General features: G+C 34.0%; 1 protein-coding gene across 1 annotated transcript in view; it reads left to right on the forward strand.

The window, feature by feature from the left end:
- The window catches only part of LOC149420668 (differentially expressed in FDCP 6-like), a 30,861-nt gene that overhangs the window by 9,091 nt on the left and 4,635 nt on the right, over positions 1-17,135 (forward strand). The window contains exons 3-5 of the mRNA XM_089636262.1: positions 12,501-12,641; positions 15,035-15,274; positions 15,976-16,205. Of these exons, the coding sequence (XP_089492388.1) occupies positions 12,501-12,641; positions 15,035-15,274; positions 15,976-16,205 (611 nt within the window). The remainder of the gene's footprint in view (positions 1-12,500; positions 12,642-15,034; positions 15,275-15,975; positions 16,206-17,135) is intronic.

Raw genomic sequence — 17,135 nt, forward strand, 5'->3', positions numbered from 1 at the left:
ATCACTATACGAATATGTATCTTTAGAAATCCATTTCATGTAATAATAACAACAAATACGTACATATATTTGACATACCCAAATAAACGTTTGGCCTATACACTAGGGCGGAGTGAAAATTTTTTTTTTCAAATTTCGTGTTTCCTATATTACCAATGGGTGCCTTGGTAGTACCCTATAAAGTACACAAAATATCATCAAATTCCAACTTCATCTTCAGGTGGCGCACTGACCCTAAAGTTCTACAAAAAATTGTGTTTTTTCAGATTTTGTTAGTAAACAAGCACATCATCTAATCCAGCTTAAACGTCACAAAATGTATTTTTGTTTTAGCCATCTAACTTACCCCTCTTCCCCCCACCCTTTGACACTATTTTGCGTAACAACAGCTGCAGTCAATCAGTAATTAACAGACATTAGCGCGGAGTGCACGTTCGTTGGAACAGCTGCGAAAACTTGATTGTGATTTCTTTGTAATATGCCTAAAACAAGAAAAAATTCAATGCGTTCTATGTTTGGTGGCCCAGAAAAATTAAAAGACAATGTGTTGCCAACTTTTTCGGATGTAATAAAGTATTATTTGTGGATTAGAAATGACTTTCAGTGGTTATCAAATGGAAACGATCCTTCTGTGAAAGATATATGTGAAATAATTGCAATTGATATAATTACGTTATGGAATAAAGCGTCTATTCCTATTGTAACTGAACGTCAAATCGTAACTAAACCAACCCGGTATTATCACAAGTACAAATGCTTAAAGAAATGTCGAGTACCTAAAAAGAAAACTGAATTTTATGAAGATGCAACAAAAAAACTCTTTGATATTGCTGTTTGCAAGTGCATTTGTGTCGATTTTTGTAATTTTTTAGTGAAAATACCCAAGAAGCTAGAATTCCTACAAGATCAGAGAAGTAGCCGTAAAATGTATATCGGCTCAAAAGATATAGTGGTAACCAATGCTTTAGAGCGTAGGCAATTACGACTGATGAGGCAAAATAAATTACTTCAAAAACAGACTGTTGAGAAACCTCTGAGCCCCTCACCAGAGACTTCAGAGACCTCGGATGATAGTGTAAGATCATCAAACAGCAATCAAGATCCAGACTTTAATACACTTTTTCCGGCATACTTCACGCCATCCACATCGAAATCACAAACAAATCAGATGAGGCATCGATTAAAAAATCTTGCCACTGCCTGTGACAGGACTGGTGTCTCCGACAGATCAGCCTCAACCATCGCCAGTGCAGTTCTTCAAGATATTGGTTTTATTTCTAAAAAAGATTTCTCAAAAGTAATAGATAGAAGTAAATTACGACGCGAGCGCCGAAAAGTTCGAGAAGAGTTGCAAAGAAGGCAGATTTCGAGCTTCGGGAGTTCTGACGGTAAAATAAGTGGGTTATATTTTGATGGTCGGAAAGACAAGACCATTGTGCAGGAAAAACATGATAACAAGTACCACAGGAGAACCATTACTAAAGAACATATTGTTTTGCTCTCCGTGCCATATTCTCAGTACATTGGCCACGTCGCGCCTCCTTCTGGAACCGCTAATTCTGTTAAGGATTCAATTGTAGAATTTTTAAATTTGCACTTCGGAGATTTATCAACCATTGTAGCCATTGGATGCGATGGAACGGCTGTAAACATGGGCTTCAAAAATGGAGCAATCGCATTGATTGAAAGACATTTAAATAGACCATTACACTGGTTTATATGTTTGTTGCATGCCAACGAATTACCACTGCATCATCTTTTTAATACTTTGGATGGCAGTACTTCAGGTCCCAATACGTTCGTAAGAGTCATTGGCAAGATGTTACAGCACTGTGAAGACCTCCTTGTGGTGAAATTTGATAAAATTACGACAGTCTTACCCGATATCGACGTGAAAATTCTAAGCAATGATCAAAAATATCTGTATGAAATTTGTCAAGCTGTAACACAAGGCAGCGTAAAAACTGATTTGGCTAATAAGCAACCAAGAAAGCTGGCACACTCTCGTTGGCTAACCTGTGCAAACAAAGTTTCCAACTCATAGTCTGGTTGAGATTGCTACGTTTGTGATAAAAGTGTATGCGCCAATATGGTTCACCATAAAAACAAAACCGTCTTGTAAAGATGGTCCGAAACATGTCTTTAGTATGATGAAAAGATGCTCCTATTTAAAATATGAGCTGAAAACAATCGTTTTTCGAATAATCGAGCGGAACTCTTTCTTCGCTCATTCTGAAAATATTTTATTAGCGATGCTACAAGACGAAAGACAGCATATAAAAGAATTAGCAGTTAGAAGAATTCTTAAAGCCCGACAAAATGCAAAGGAGAAAAAAGTAAGGACATTCTTGACTCCAAAACTAAACTTCGAAGCCAACGATTATTATGATTTGATAAACTGGAAGACAGAAAAAATATTCGAGCCACAATTCACAAAAAAATACGGTGACAGTGAATTATGGGACAAAATTATGAGCGAAGATATAAATATCCTGATTGAAAATTTTCCCTGTCACACACAGGTTGTGGAGAGAGGTGTGAAGCTGGTCACTAAAGCTAGCTTGGCTGTTTGCGGAAGTACAGCACGCGATGGATATATTCGAGCAAGAATAAAATCGAGAAAAGAAATGCCGAAATTCGAAACAAAATTACACTTTTCCTCTAGAATTCAGGTAGCTACCCCATACGCATATGACACGATTGAAGGCTGAAATGATTAAAAAATATATAAATTCTTAATGTTCCTTATATTTTAATGCAAATAATAAAGTTAAATATGATAATAATTTTGTTTTAAATTTTTAAAAAATTTCTAGAAACGATCATTTTTTCAAAATTTCAGGTCCTCTGCGCCACCTGAAGATCATATGTAAAAAAAAAATAAAAAATATTTTTCAACAGCTATTTACCTACAGCAACATTAAATGATATAGGGTTTTTGAAATTCGAAGAAAATTTTTTTTCGACCTCTTTCACTCCGGGCTACTATACACCTCTCTCATCTAAACCGACCATCTCTCATGTAATAGAAAGAGATGCACCATAGGTGATCCGTTGTACGTACAAGTCACGACACATGTGACGTCAGAATTCTTTCGTATACAGTCTATTGCTATTGAATGCTTTTTCAAGAACGTTTAACTAATTCTAAGAATAATAATATAGAAATATATTTATATATTTAGAATCGATATTTTTTGATCTACATGAACATATTTTTTATAAGTCAAAATATTTTTCACTCAACTTCCTTGAGCCGCTATCAATAACAACCCTTAGGTAGATGGCGATAAGGTTTAAATTCCCGCATAACGTCATCCGCCTGTTTTGATTTATGCAAGAAAAAAACATGGCCACAAAGTGCCTTTTATTTTATTTTGTGGATGTTCAGGCATAAATATTTAATTTTTTCTCGATAATTTTATAAATAACTTAATTTGCCACATTATACAATAAAATCATAACCGAAAATGGGTACGTAAGTAGGAGATATTGAACTTTAAAGCAGTTTTCATAGGCCTTTACATTATTTTTTTCTGGGCTTATAAAAAAACTTATCTAAAAAATACTCGATCATTTCAAAGGCCAAGATGTATTCTACTCGCAGTATTTAATTAAAGCATCTGAAACAATTCTAGGCGACCAAATTTTCAAACCAAAAACACATGATTTTGCATTACTACGTATTGGCATCGCCTTAAAAAATATTATTTTAGAAACTAGATAAAATTATCTTTCCGTTGTACGTATTTAAAGTGAACATTACTATTTTTAAATAATAAAATTTTAATATCAAACATGAAAAATGTTTTCAAAAATGCTAACCACATTTTTACTTAATTCTTTATACAAATCGTAGAAAAATTGAGAAAACTCGATATTTCGAAAACACATTCGTTTTTTTGGGGAATTTTTAAGAAAACTGTAACTTCACTTTTATCTCGGTGGTAAAAAATAAGAAATTATTTTTAAAGATAAACCGATTGTTACGATTGCGGCGCGAAATATGAAAAAATACATTTTGGCTATTTTTAGGATTTTATTAATGACATCCAGTATAAATATTTTAGACAATCTTTTATCTTTCTAACGTCAAAAAAATTACGTATTTCTGCATGATGGAAAAAAGCTAAAAAAATCTCTAAATAGTACAAAAGAAAGTCACTATCCGCGTCTGTCTGTTTGTGCGCTTAGTTCTTCTAAATTATACAACGGAGTTTGATAGGGTTTTCACTATCACTTAGAGAATTTCTCCCAGAAAGTTTATATATACAGGGTGTATCGGCACGTACCCGACAAACTTTAACCAGCTTTTCCTTAGCACATTAGGAGTAAAAAATGTTATGGGCACTAAACATTTTTTTCATTCACGGTAACATTTTTTTTTCAATTAAAAACAAAAAATGAAAAAAAAAATCCACTCTCCGTCATTGTCATTGGCATTGTTTCTCGTGTTCAACAGCTGTTATTAGCAAGTGTGTCAAAAAGCGTGTTCGCTCTTTCATAAAAAATGAGACGAATGGTGCCATGCCATTTCGTTGTGATCGTAAAAGCGCGCTAATGTAGGTACGTACGTATATTATTCAACGAAACTCGAATAAAATATTGCCAGGTGGGTTTTCAAACTTTGACAAAGGATAAAACAGTGGTGACATGTGGTGAAAATATGAATACTAAATTTTTTATTAAAAAAAATGTTACCGGACAGCAAAGTGCCCATAACATTTTTTACTCCAAATGTGCTAAGGAATAGCTGGTTAAAGTTTGTCGGGTACGTGCCGATACACTCTGTATATACATATAATACGTGAATATTATATTTATAGAAAGTAGATAAAAGTCAATGTTTTGTAATCAAGTCGTAAAAAAAAATTATCGGGCGCTTACATTGCTAACGCTGGCTAAACCTTATGAGATACATAAAAATAATGTACTACGGAATTATATATCTTAAAAACTCCTACAGAAAAGTCCATAATGTTATATGTCTATCTCCTAAGGATAACCCCCAGCAACGCCAGGTATAGGTAACGCAACGAAAGAAGGAAGCAATAAAAATGCTTAGAATTGATGTATTGGTCTATCTGTGTGAACTTCAAGCGCCGCCCACTAACGCGATAAGGCTCTCTGTCTTGCTTACGCTCACTTATTGTAACTAGTTAGAAGAGAGGCAAGTTTTAACAATACCGTTACGGGGTATACTTACGGGGTGTCCTATTCATTCAGTTCGTAATTTGATTTAAACATACGTGCACCTACATATCGCAAGTGAAATAATTACCAATTTTTGAATTTGAAATAATAAATAGTTTTCATCATTTTTAATTCGAATTAGTAGATTTACAGAGTGTTTTTAAAGTGTGCAAGTGAATATTTATTACGACATCATGGAGTCCTGTTACAAAACGGGACGTGGCAAATCACTGAATGGACAAAGTCGTGAAATTTTATTCCGCGTGTTTAATTATTTTATGCATAATATAAAAAACGGTGGTCAATTTTTAAGCATGACTGACGTATATGATTTGACGTCTAAGGCAACTGGAGTATCGCAGACTAGTATTCGACGTATCGTAACTGGAGTGGCAAAGGAAGCAGAAACACAACCGTCATCATCGTCAACTCAACGACCAACCTTCAGCACACCAGGGAAGAAACGACGCAGACTATCAACCAAATCAGATGTAGATGATTTCGATAAGGAAGTTATTAGAAGATGTGTGTATGATTTTCATTTAGTTCATAAGTCTTTGCCAACGATGAAAAAGATTCATAGAGTTCTGAAAGGGGACATCGACTACGCAGGGTGTATAACTACGTTAAGGAAAGTTGTTCACAATTTGGGTTTTCGATGGAGAAAAACAGAAACAAACCGAAAGTTGCTTATTTAAAAAAATGATATCCGACTTAAACGTACCACATATCTCACTAAATTAGAAGAATATAGGAATGACGGACAACCAATTGTGTATTCTGATGAAACATACATTCATAGTACACAAGGAACAAGAACAAGAGGATAAATACGAAAAATTAGAACCCAAGATCGATACATACACTGATGAATTCACAATACATCTTGGGGAATCAGATGAAGATACCTCCGTTGGATCATCTTTGGGATCTTCAATCAGTGGGGAAATAAGTGGTATAGGTGAACTTTTAGATGATTCTGACTAATGTGCTAAAGGTCCAGTGGGATAATTTTTATCGTAAATTATTGATATTATCTCACTGTTCTTAAAAATTTTGTTGCTTATATTTTCATTTCATTTATATACTTTTTATCTCCATCATAACTTTATTTATACTATTTTTTTCTCATGTTAAAGTATTTTATCATGTTAATATGTACTGCCTTTATTATTTATGTAAAAGCCCTCTAGGCGCAAAACAAAATAAATAAGGAAACAACTAACAAATTAATGTTCTCCAAAACGAGCTTGAAAAAAAATCATTTGTCATATACTTGGTTTATAAATGTGTAAAATCTACTACTTAAGAAATTCTAAAAATTATAGTACTTTATTTAAAATTAAATATCTAGTCATATAAACATTGGGAACTCATATGTCATAAATATATTGATTTATAAATGTGTACATTCTAATTATACAATTATAAATGTTCTCTAAAAAATGGTATGGAAAGAATCTCCTACTTATGATCTCACTGAAGAAACCACTCATTCACTCTGAATGCAATTATTGATGTTTTCCGAAATGACCCTGTAAAAAAAATCACATCTTTGCGATTCTTTCAAAGACATAAAGAAACCATCCCTTCGTTAAAATAGATAAATAAATATTCTAGGAAACGATAAAATTTTGGAAATGTGGGTTAATTATACTTCTAGGAAATATATCAAATTAACATTAAACATGCTTTGTAAAATAAATATTTCTGGTCAGAATAATAATTATTCCCCGAAAAACAATTAGGTATAAATTCCAATTGCCGTAATTTCCGTGAATTAGGGTCATTATCGATGGAAGTTTGTTATGTACAGCATTCTTACATAAATGACTAAGAATTGTTAGCAATACCATTGTCTTTTTTAAGAATACCTACCCATTTGAATTCAATCCTGAAAATTATCACATTAGTTTAGAAAAAAAAATGATAAACTTCAATATTTCAATAACGATGTCGTAAAACAAAATAAGTTTTATGTGACCGACTTCAACACGCTTTGGCTTAGGACGGGTTGTTTCGGAGAATCTGAACAATTCATCAAATTTCAACGTTCATTTTCAAGTTCCGTAAAAGATTTTTTCAAGTTCTGTTTTTATTTCAGTTTTGTCAAGCAACTAGCCTACAATGATATAAAAACAGAACTTGAATAAGTCTTTCACAGAACCCCAAAATGAACGTTGAAATTTGATGAATTGTTCAAATTCTCCGAAACAACCCGTCCTTAGAGTTCTCAATTGTGAAATAATCATCAATTGTTTTTTTTTCAATCTTAAATCGAAACACGCTGTATGTAAGTTTTGCATCTGTGTGAGTACTGTGATGAAGCCAACTTAACTTGCGAGACCTATACCTACACGTCAGCTAGTAGGTACTTTTTTTAAATATGGACGCCCGGTCATATTTGATCCTAAAACGCCGGAGGAGTTAACTATTATAATTTTATTGATTTTATTCAACACCCGTTTTTATAAGGTAGATACTCAATCTACTTATTTGATTTTTCATATTTTACGATTTTCTCTCTAAATTTAGATATACTTGATACTTATCTTATACTACTATTATTATTATCATATGTGCCTACAAACGGTATCCAGAAAGAAGTATCTACTTCACGTAGAGAACCCAAAAAAACCTTATATTTTCGAACGGAATATTTAGATTTTGTATAGGGCTTAAAAACTATTGTAGCCGTGTATGCTTCGAAGCATTTTAAAATACAACAAGGATAGTAAACAAGCTGATAGCAACCTCGTAGGGACCGAATATTTTTAATTTGATTACAAAACTTGAAACACTCGAAAACGAAAGCTCAAATCAGAAATAAAATATACTTACCGCAAAATCGATTCCAAAAAATGTAAAATAGATTTAACTAATATATATGTTTACAAGTTTTCCACATATACCATACGTTTCCGGACACCGTGTATAAACGCTCTCTGTGTCGTGAATTATACAAATCCAAGTTAATTTATTACGATTAAATTTATATCTAAAAACTATATTTATGCTCTTACTTTTATTTATATTTTTCTTTTATTTATATATTACTATACTATATTTATGCTCTTACTTTTATTTATATTTTTCTTTTATTTATATATGGTTACTGTCACGAGGTACGACATAATAGTATGCTATTTATGTTTATTATTATGTATTTACTTTATATTTTTATTGTTGTACCTTAACCTTAAAACTATAATGGCGCTACTCTGCAATTTAAACTCGAAAATTGATTTCTCTATTAGGTTGGGTAGTTTAAAATGTATAAATTTTGATAGGTTTATACTTTTTGTGGTAAACTTTCAGAATCGCTGGATAAGCTTTACGAATAGGTACGTCAAACAACCAAAAAAACGTGACCAAAACTGTGAAAACACATGAAATTTTGAAACTTTAATTGGCTAAAAATTGAGCTTGAATGCATCTTTTACCATATCACCCGACATAGATAGTTGTCTTTTGTAGTAATAAAGTTGAATCGTCGTATTTAATCTTGTCCAGCTACTTTGAAAAATTACACTTTTTGTAATTAAGATCTATCTGTATTTTTAAATCTATTATTAAGAAATAAGTATAATATACTAATAAGAGGTGTTATTTTGATATGCAAATAAACTTTTCCCGTAAAAGATCAATGGTTTCGTTGCTTGTGTGGCACGTTGCGCCGTTTTGTTGAAAGTAAACGTTGTCCAGATCAATACCATCCAACTCCGGCCATAAAAAATCATTAATCATCTCTCGATAGCGCAATCCATTCACCGTAACTGTTTCTCCAGCCTCATTTTAGAAAAAGTAAAGTCCAATGACTCCGCCGGACCATAAACCGCACCAAACAGTCACACGTTGAGGATACAGAGGCTTTTCAACAATAACTCTTGGGTTTTCCGAGCCCCAGATGCCACAATTTTGCTTGTTGACGAAACCATCGAGGTGGAAATGGACCTCATCACTCAAGATGATTTGCATTTGATTCACTCAAGTGAATTTTAATAATTTCAATGCGTTGTTGAAGCGTGTATCGTTCCATTTTTATTAATGGCGTAGTTTCTGCTTGTCAAATGTCAAAAAATGACAGATTCAAAAGTAACATCTACCGAAATAGCGGGCTATTCAAAATAACACCTCTTATTGGAAAACCCTGTAGTAAGTTGCCGTAGAAAGTTGAATCGTCGTATTTAAGCTTGTCCAGCTACTTTGAAAGATTACACTTTTTGTAATTAGTTTAAAGATCTATCTGTATTTTTAAATCTATTATTATCACACTTTGATCGGGTTATTTTTTCGCCGGCTGACCGCTGAAAACGGGCGAAAATAAAGGTCCCGCGCGAATTTGTGTAATTTGTTTTAAATCGCTATATCTTCTTAAATAATGGAAATATTTCAATAAAATTTTCTACATACTAACTCAGCATACCCAAGCTATAAAATTTCTAGCCGAAAACCAAGTATTATTTCTAATGCAACATAATAAATCGAAAACAAAGTCATTGTTGTGTCATTAGGGCTCAATTTTTTAAGTATAAACTAGGTTTCAATTTAATAAAATTACAAATTATTATATTTTCACCAAGCCCAAATCATTATAAAAACAAAAACAATTGCCACTTCTCTAGTATCGTCAAAGTAACACATTATTACCCATTGAAATACCACGTGTACAATTGCTCCTCGCACGGTACAGCGGACCAAAACCATCGGAACATGCTAATAATATTGGTTATTTTTTCAAATGAAATTTAAAATAATCACTTACGGTAGAATGCTTCTCGTATTGCTCACGTAATATTGTTTATTGTTTTTCACCATACACTATTAGGTTTTAGTTTCTAACCACTTTTATCTAATCAGTTTCAGTTCACGTCTAAAAATTGTTCATCTAATATTTGGATACGGTGTGATACTTAGTGAAACATTCCCCCCTATGAAGAGGGACGTCGCAAAATTGACACATATAACTCGTCAGACCTTTCGTTTTGTGCGCAGAACACACGCGACATTGTCTCTGGGGATATTTCTTTTTACCGCCGGTGACAATTTTTATCGCTTTATGTTTTTTCGTGTCCATTGATAATCTCCCTGGAGGATCTTTTTTCAAGACTTTCCTTTGTAATTGTGAAGTGGATGGTCTCGGTTCCTCAAAATTTGCATCAGTTTCAGAAATCTCGGTCATTATCCAATATTTGGCAACATTAAGTAAAAATTGTTTATAAGTCAGTCTTTTGGTTGCATTCAAGGCCTTGTAAACTTTGTAGGAATTAAACAGAGCACAATTCAATAAATACATCACAGCTCTCTTAGTCCATTTTTTGGTTCTTCTTATTATTGAGTAATACGAAAGATACTGATCTGCACGATCAACTCCTTTCATATATTTGTTATACTCAATAACACTCTGTGGTTTCCAGATTCGTAGTTTCGTCTTCCAATCGATATTGCCGCTTTCAAGTATGATCGAAGAATGTATAGTTGAAATCATTCTGACGTCCCTCTTAGATTTCCAAATTTGCAATAACACATCATTTTTTCGACGGAAAATACTTTGGCCTGGATTGAGTTTTACGTTTTTAAGGCATTCGGGAAAACCTCGATTAATTCGCATTGTTCCGCACGTTCTTATTTTATGTTTCAACAACACTTCACTAGTTTTAACGCTATTATAGTAATTGTCCATATATACATGATGCCACAAATTTAGGTATGGATTAAGCAATGTTTCAACTGTATCTATTAGTCGCTTTCCTTGCCCACAGTATATTTCCAAATTGCAAATATATCCCGTAGGGGCTTCACTAACCATTCGCACGAGAATACCATATCTAATTATTTTTGACGCATTGTATACTTTAAATGCTAGCCTTCCCCGCCACGGTATGATGCTTTCATCTAGAGAAAGCTCCCTTTGAGGCTTGTAAACAGAATTAAATTTTGGGATGAGATATGTCAAAACGGGTCGAATTTTTTCAAGGCGGTCGCTGGAATCGGTAATGTTTTGGTTATTTGAAAAGTGCCAAGATCTCCAAATTTGATTGAAACGATCACGGCTCATTGTTTTTGAAAATATGGGCGTCTCGATACATTGGTCTGAAGACCAATAATCTTGTCTCGTAGTTTTTTGCACTTGACCCATAAGCAGAATCAATCCTAACATTTTTTTCATATCTGGAATGTTTATGGGCTTCCACTTGATGGATTTGTTCGTTTGTTTGAATCTTGATTCATTTTGAGCATGGTAACGATTGCTTTCTTCTACCATCATTTCAAACAAATCATTTCCAATAAATAGTTCTACTACTTGCATAATACTTTTGGAATCAGCTGGTGTTACGCAAACACCAGGATGACCTAAAAATGATTCGATATTTGGCGGATTATCTATTCGAGACCACTCTTCTCCTTCTTGCTCCATATCACTTTCTTCAGAATCACTAAACTGTAATGGCATCACTGACATTCTTCTCCTACAAGGAATTTCTTCACTTCCACTAGATTCTTCACTTTCACTATTGAATTCAGGCAAATAATTACTAGAACAGGCAGATAAATTATCTGCAACGATTTCGTCATCACTTTCGTAATTTTCAGAATCCATTTTGAAAGGTTTGAAAAAGCTAATATAAATATTATCTCCTCAGAACACAACCGTACGACAATTTGCGTTTTAAAAACTGACATGCACTTGTCTTGTAAATATTTATTAGGGTCCGCCTAACTGTGTTTGCCGATACCTGCTTTTGTTAGTCGCGTCAGACACTGTGCGCTCGCTCGCACCTAGGAGTTGAGTGGGTGCGGAACAGAGATAGAGAGATTTGTTTCGGGTTTCATGGTCATAAAAACCCTCATTCCAAGAATTGAATTATTAGAATAACAGAATATGTCATCTAAATTACTTATTTCGTTGATCTTCAAATGAAATACCTATCAAGTGTCAAGTTTTAAATAATATAGGTCATTTTAGTTGAAATATCGATGTACACAAAAGACTCCAAGATAAATATTAAAAAAAGACTTGCATTACAATTTGATAATTATGTACGTATAGTTGGGACCTTTACAAAGAGATTGGTATATAATATTCATATAAAGACATCGGATAATTTCTTCTTTTCTGCCATTGAAATGAGGCGGGCGCAGAAGGTAGAACTACCCTTCCCGACGTTAAGCATCAATCGACCGAACGGGTAGAACTACTCTTCCCGATTAAAGTGTGTTAAGAAATAAGTATAGTATTAGTATATTATTATATAGGTAATAAATAAATAAAAATACTGACTAAATTTCGTTCTTTCCCTGCTTAGGTTTGCTGGTTGATTTGCCGCAAACAGTTCCTACAGAGGGAGAGGCCAATCTTCCCCAAGGCCTGCGTTTACCAGCTCTTCAGAATATTCTGTCTCCTTGGAGACTTGGTGCCAGATGAAGAGAATGAAGGAAACTTTCAGGTATATACAACAATATTAGTAAATAACATGAAGCTTTAATTTGTCATCATCGTCACTCATCACGGCACTGCATCCCAAAGAGGGATTTGACCTCCTTTCCAAAATTTTCAGGACCAACTTGCTCCTGTCCCTCGCAATTCGCCTTGCCATTAGAACCCTCGGGCTGCCTCAGGCCTTTCGATCCTCTTCCTCGTCTGCAGTTCACCGAGTCCATCTCTTCCTTGTCCGCACTGCCGTGAGACAAAACCATGCTACCTGGCAATTGAGTAAATGGCGTTTGAAGATGTCAAAAAACCTGTCTAGCCATGATATTTTCGAGTTATGTGGATAAATTTTCCGCTAGGAAAGGAAAGCATATTATAAAAATACTGTAATTTCAAAAGTGCGTTTTCCCGCCGAAAGTCCACCTGTCAAAACTCACAACCTACTTTTTATATTCTCAAGATGAATATTACGAAAACATTTTTTAAGGACAATCAAACTAAACTTTAAACATCGGGTGGTTTGATAACTGTTTTATGAATTATTAATGAGGTAATTTTATTGTTTGATCGTGTAATTATTTACGGAATGTTGAAATCATGGTTGAAACAAACATTGCATGCAAACTTAGATGAATTAGTAAATTATCTCTTTGATAATAGGTAATAAATTACTGTGAAAGAATAATACTATAGCATAAATTTTTCTATTTGATTGGGCATTGTTAAACGTGCAGATAGCTGCATTATAAAAGGCACCAATGCAAACATTGCAAACCTATAGGTATTTTAAATATTTATAGAATATCCTGTCATTGTTCACCCTAGCTATATCTGAATATGGATTGAAGCATAATTTTATTGAAAACTTAATGTGTCATTTGCGATTAACTTACTATCTTTCAAAATTTGCCTTTGTTTCAGATTGTGAAAATATTTAGTCATCAAATAATTGTGTGTTTATTTCTTAATTTTATAATGTCACCACAAATAATATAGTTGATTTAATTTGCGAAGAATTCAATTATTATTAGAAAAATCTCTGTGCTTTATCTCAAAACCACATCCATGATTCAAAATACCCACACAAAATGTCAATCTAATTGTTTTATAACATTCTAATTTACACAACATACTAAACATGAAATCTGTTTGTTTGAAACTTCAAAAACTCTCGAAGCTTTGGCATCATGAAATCACTCAACCGTCCAATTTCACTGCCGAAAATCTGAATTGTCCAATGCCATTAAAGCGACTTGGCTCTGAACTTAAGGATTTTTATAAAAACCTGGAGCTAGCTTCATAACCTTTAGAACGTTGCATTGAACTCCATTCTTCTTCCACACAGTCAGTCTATCTCTTTCTCTGCCTTTAAATTGCTTTCACTGTGGTACACCTCTTATACCTCGATGTGATTTTTGGTGTCTGTCATTCTTTCTACATGGCCAGCTCATCAAGGTGTTTAGGGGGTATTTCACCATATCTGTGTAAATTGTTGAGTAACTACTCGTTAAGTATCTTTAATCATAGGATAAACACGGCAATATAAACAAACATTTAATTTACGGGTAAGATTAATCAGCGGAGGTGAAAGGGTAATAAACGCTACTCGAAGAGTAGTGCTAATCGACAGTTACTCAGAGTTGATGAAATGTCCCCTTAGGCCCTTCTTCCACAGGGATACGTAAGTATCCAATACTCATGTTGTGTACACACTTTGTAAACAACTTCATTGTTGCACCACCAATCATTGTTGGATTATCGAAATGTCAAAACCAGAATGCTTTCATAAAGTCATTCACAACCAAACAGTTATTTATTTTTATTTATTTATTTAACGCCCAGAGGGCTTTTACATGGTTGGTAGTATAGGTACATAATTTTAATTTGACAGATACTTTAAAAGTTACAAAAAAAAAAAATTACATTTGATAAAAGCTATGCAACAAGTCATACAAACACAAGAAACAAAAACAGAAAATTACAGCTATTTGTAGGTTAACATGATGTGTTTAGGAGTATTGATGAAATAAATGTTTTAAATGATCCACAAAACTTGCCAAGTTGGTATTGAATATGTCAACATCACCCAAGTAATGATTTCCCATGGTGTGAAGTCGTTGTATCGGAGAGTGGGCAATGTAGTTACTGTAGCTGTCATTTTCATCATTCTTCGGTCATCCTTTGATGACTGTATTATCCCTATCATTAATCTAAACTATCTAAAGCATACGCATTTTTACAAAATGTGACACCAGTGAGTCATGTTAAAAGTGTCGACGACATATATAATGACGTGGAGACTGACGTAACCTGTATACGAACCTCCATGCAAGATACTTGTATTGTTGAGTATCAGATACCTGAGTATCCCTGTAGAAGAAGGGCCTAAGTCTTTTTTTTTTATTCCAGGTGACCATAGAAGCCTCAGAAGCGGGCCTCGTGGCTGAGCAGCTGGTCAGCTCCCTGGGACTTGTATGGTCCCTGGACGAGTGGGAGGTGTTCAGCAGCTCCGTACGTGACTTCCAGCTGAGAACCTTCATCACGGTGCTGGAGGCCAAGTACTGTGGTGACGGTAGCGTGGATGAGGCGCCAATCATCGAGGCCGTTGATGAGATCTATCAGACTTTTATCAAGGACGTTATTAAAAAGGTATATATAGCATTCAAACTTATTACTTCTACTTTTCATCTACCTTTATCATTCTTCTACTTTCTTTTATGGCCTTCTACCAACCACTGTTAAGTTATGTTTGTTTATTTATGACAGTATAGATTAATTAATCACTCTATCTGTAGAGCCCTTTGGAATGCAGTTTCATCGCTGAACAAGATTTGTTTTACTTATAATTGTATTACATCGCGATGGTCCATAGTTATAAAATGAAAAAATCCAAAGTTCACTGTATCCGCACACTTTAGGTTATGTTTCCGCAGACTTCCGCTAGTGGAGTGAAAGTACACTTTAAGACGGGTCGGTTAAATTTCCTTCAATCACACTTCAATGCACATTGACAATTGACATTGATCGTCTCCGAACCTCATTACAATGGTTTTGTGTTCAATTATTAGACTATCATAATAATATCTGGGTATTATGAATACCATTTCTTAGGACGGGTTGTTTCGGAGAACTTAAACAATTCTTCAAATTTCAAAGTTAATTTTCAAGTTCTGTGAAAGATATTTTTAAGTTCTGTTTTTATTTCAGTTCTGTCAAGCAACTAGCCTATAATGATATAATAACAGAATTTGAATAGGACTTTCACAGAACCCGTAAATGAACGTTGAAATTTGATGAATTGTTCAAATTCTCCGAAACAACCCGTCCTAAATGTTTCTTTTATTTGACAGGGTTATCTTTTCAAACGAGGCTACCTTCTTCCGACACTGAGGGAGTACTGGTTTGTCCTACAACCATGCGAGCTGACCTACTACAAGGGTCCATCGGAGAAGATGCCGAGTGGGTCCATCGCCCTGACCCCCCACTGCCTGGTGGAGTCAGTGGCTGGCACGACCAAGCCACTCAAACTGCATCTGTGCACAAGAGAAAGATCTTTCGAGCTGGCAACACAAGATCACAAGTAAAATTCCACAATTATGATCTCATAATTCATTGCATGCGTATGTTATCATGTTTCGTTATTCTGAGAATTGTTGTGTTGTTGTCTTTGAGGCTTGGCAATTTAAATAAGCTTAGCAAATTACAAGCTGTCTCTGATATTAGTATGCATCATCATTAGGTGGTTGGAATGTATTTTTGTAATATTATTTACTTTCTATTGCAACTGCATATTATTTATCACTTTAATTATTATTGCTTAACTCCCCAGGCTAATTTGTTCGGTTTTGGGAACATACAGCTACATATTACCCAGTTCCATGATATTTCATAAAAATGAAAATTCAACACACTTTTAAAAGTGATATAGAGTCAAGTGATGAAACAAAAACTAGGTTTAATAGTTACCTATTTAACCTAGTTTTTGTTTCATCACTTTTCATGACTTTATATCACTTTTTGTAGGTGTGTTGAATTGTCGTTTTGATGACATACCCGGTCACCATATTACCCGTAGAGTCTATTTGTTTTCGGATACATTCAGAAATATCCCATTTATTTGGATTTAATCGAGAATTGGAAATACACACAAATTCTTCGACTTTCTGACAGAATCTTTAAGAAATAAGATGGCAGAGGGATGAAGGATTAAAAGTACATTTTTGTTATTATTGGTTAAAAGGCTACTTCCCATGGTTCACCTTATTCTTTTGACAGGAGCCCAGTCCTTTTAATGAAGTTCATAAGGGTTTTTAATTACATGTTTCGGAATGTCTCTAGGTTCCAAAACGTGGCTTAAAATATTTGACAGCATATTGGAAACATTGAATATTTTGCATCGCATACATACATTATTAGTCTTATTACTTACATCTTATCTTATTACATAATAATAAAAGTATCGGATTATTTCCGTAGATCATAATTCTATACTTTCAATCAAATAGCCAAA

Source organism: Hesperophylax consimilis, chromosome 10 (assembly GCF_061612785.1).
Source record: "Hesperophylax consimilis isolate HC1 chromosome 10, BYU_Hcon_1.0, whole genome shotgun sequence".
NCBI lineage: Eukaryota > Metazoa > Arthropoda > Insecta > Trichoptera > Limnephilidae > Hesperophylax > Hesperophylax consimilis.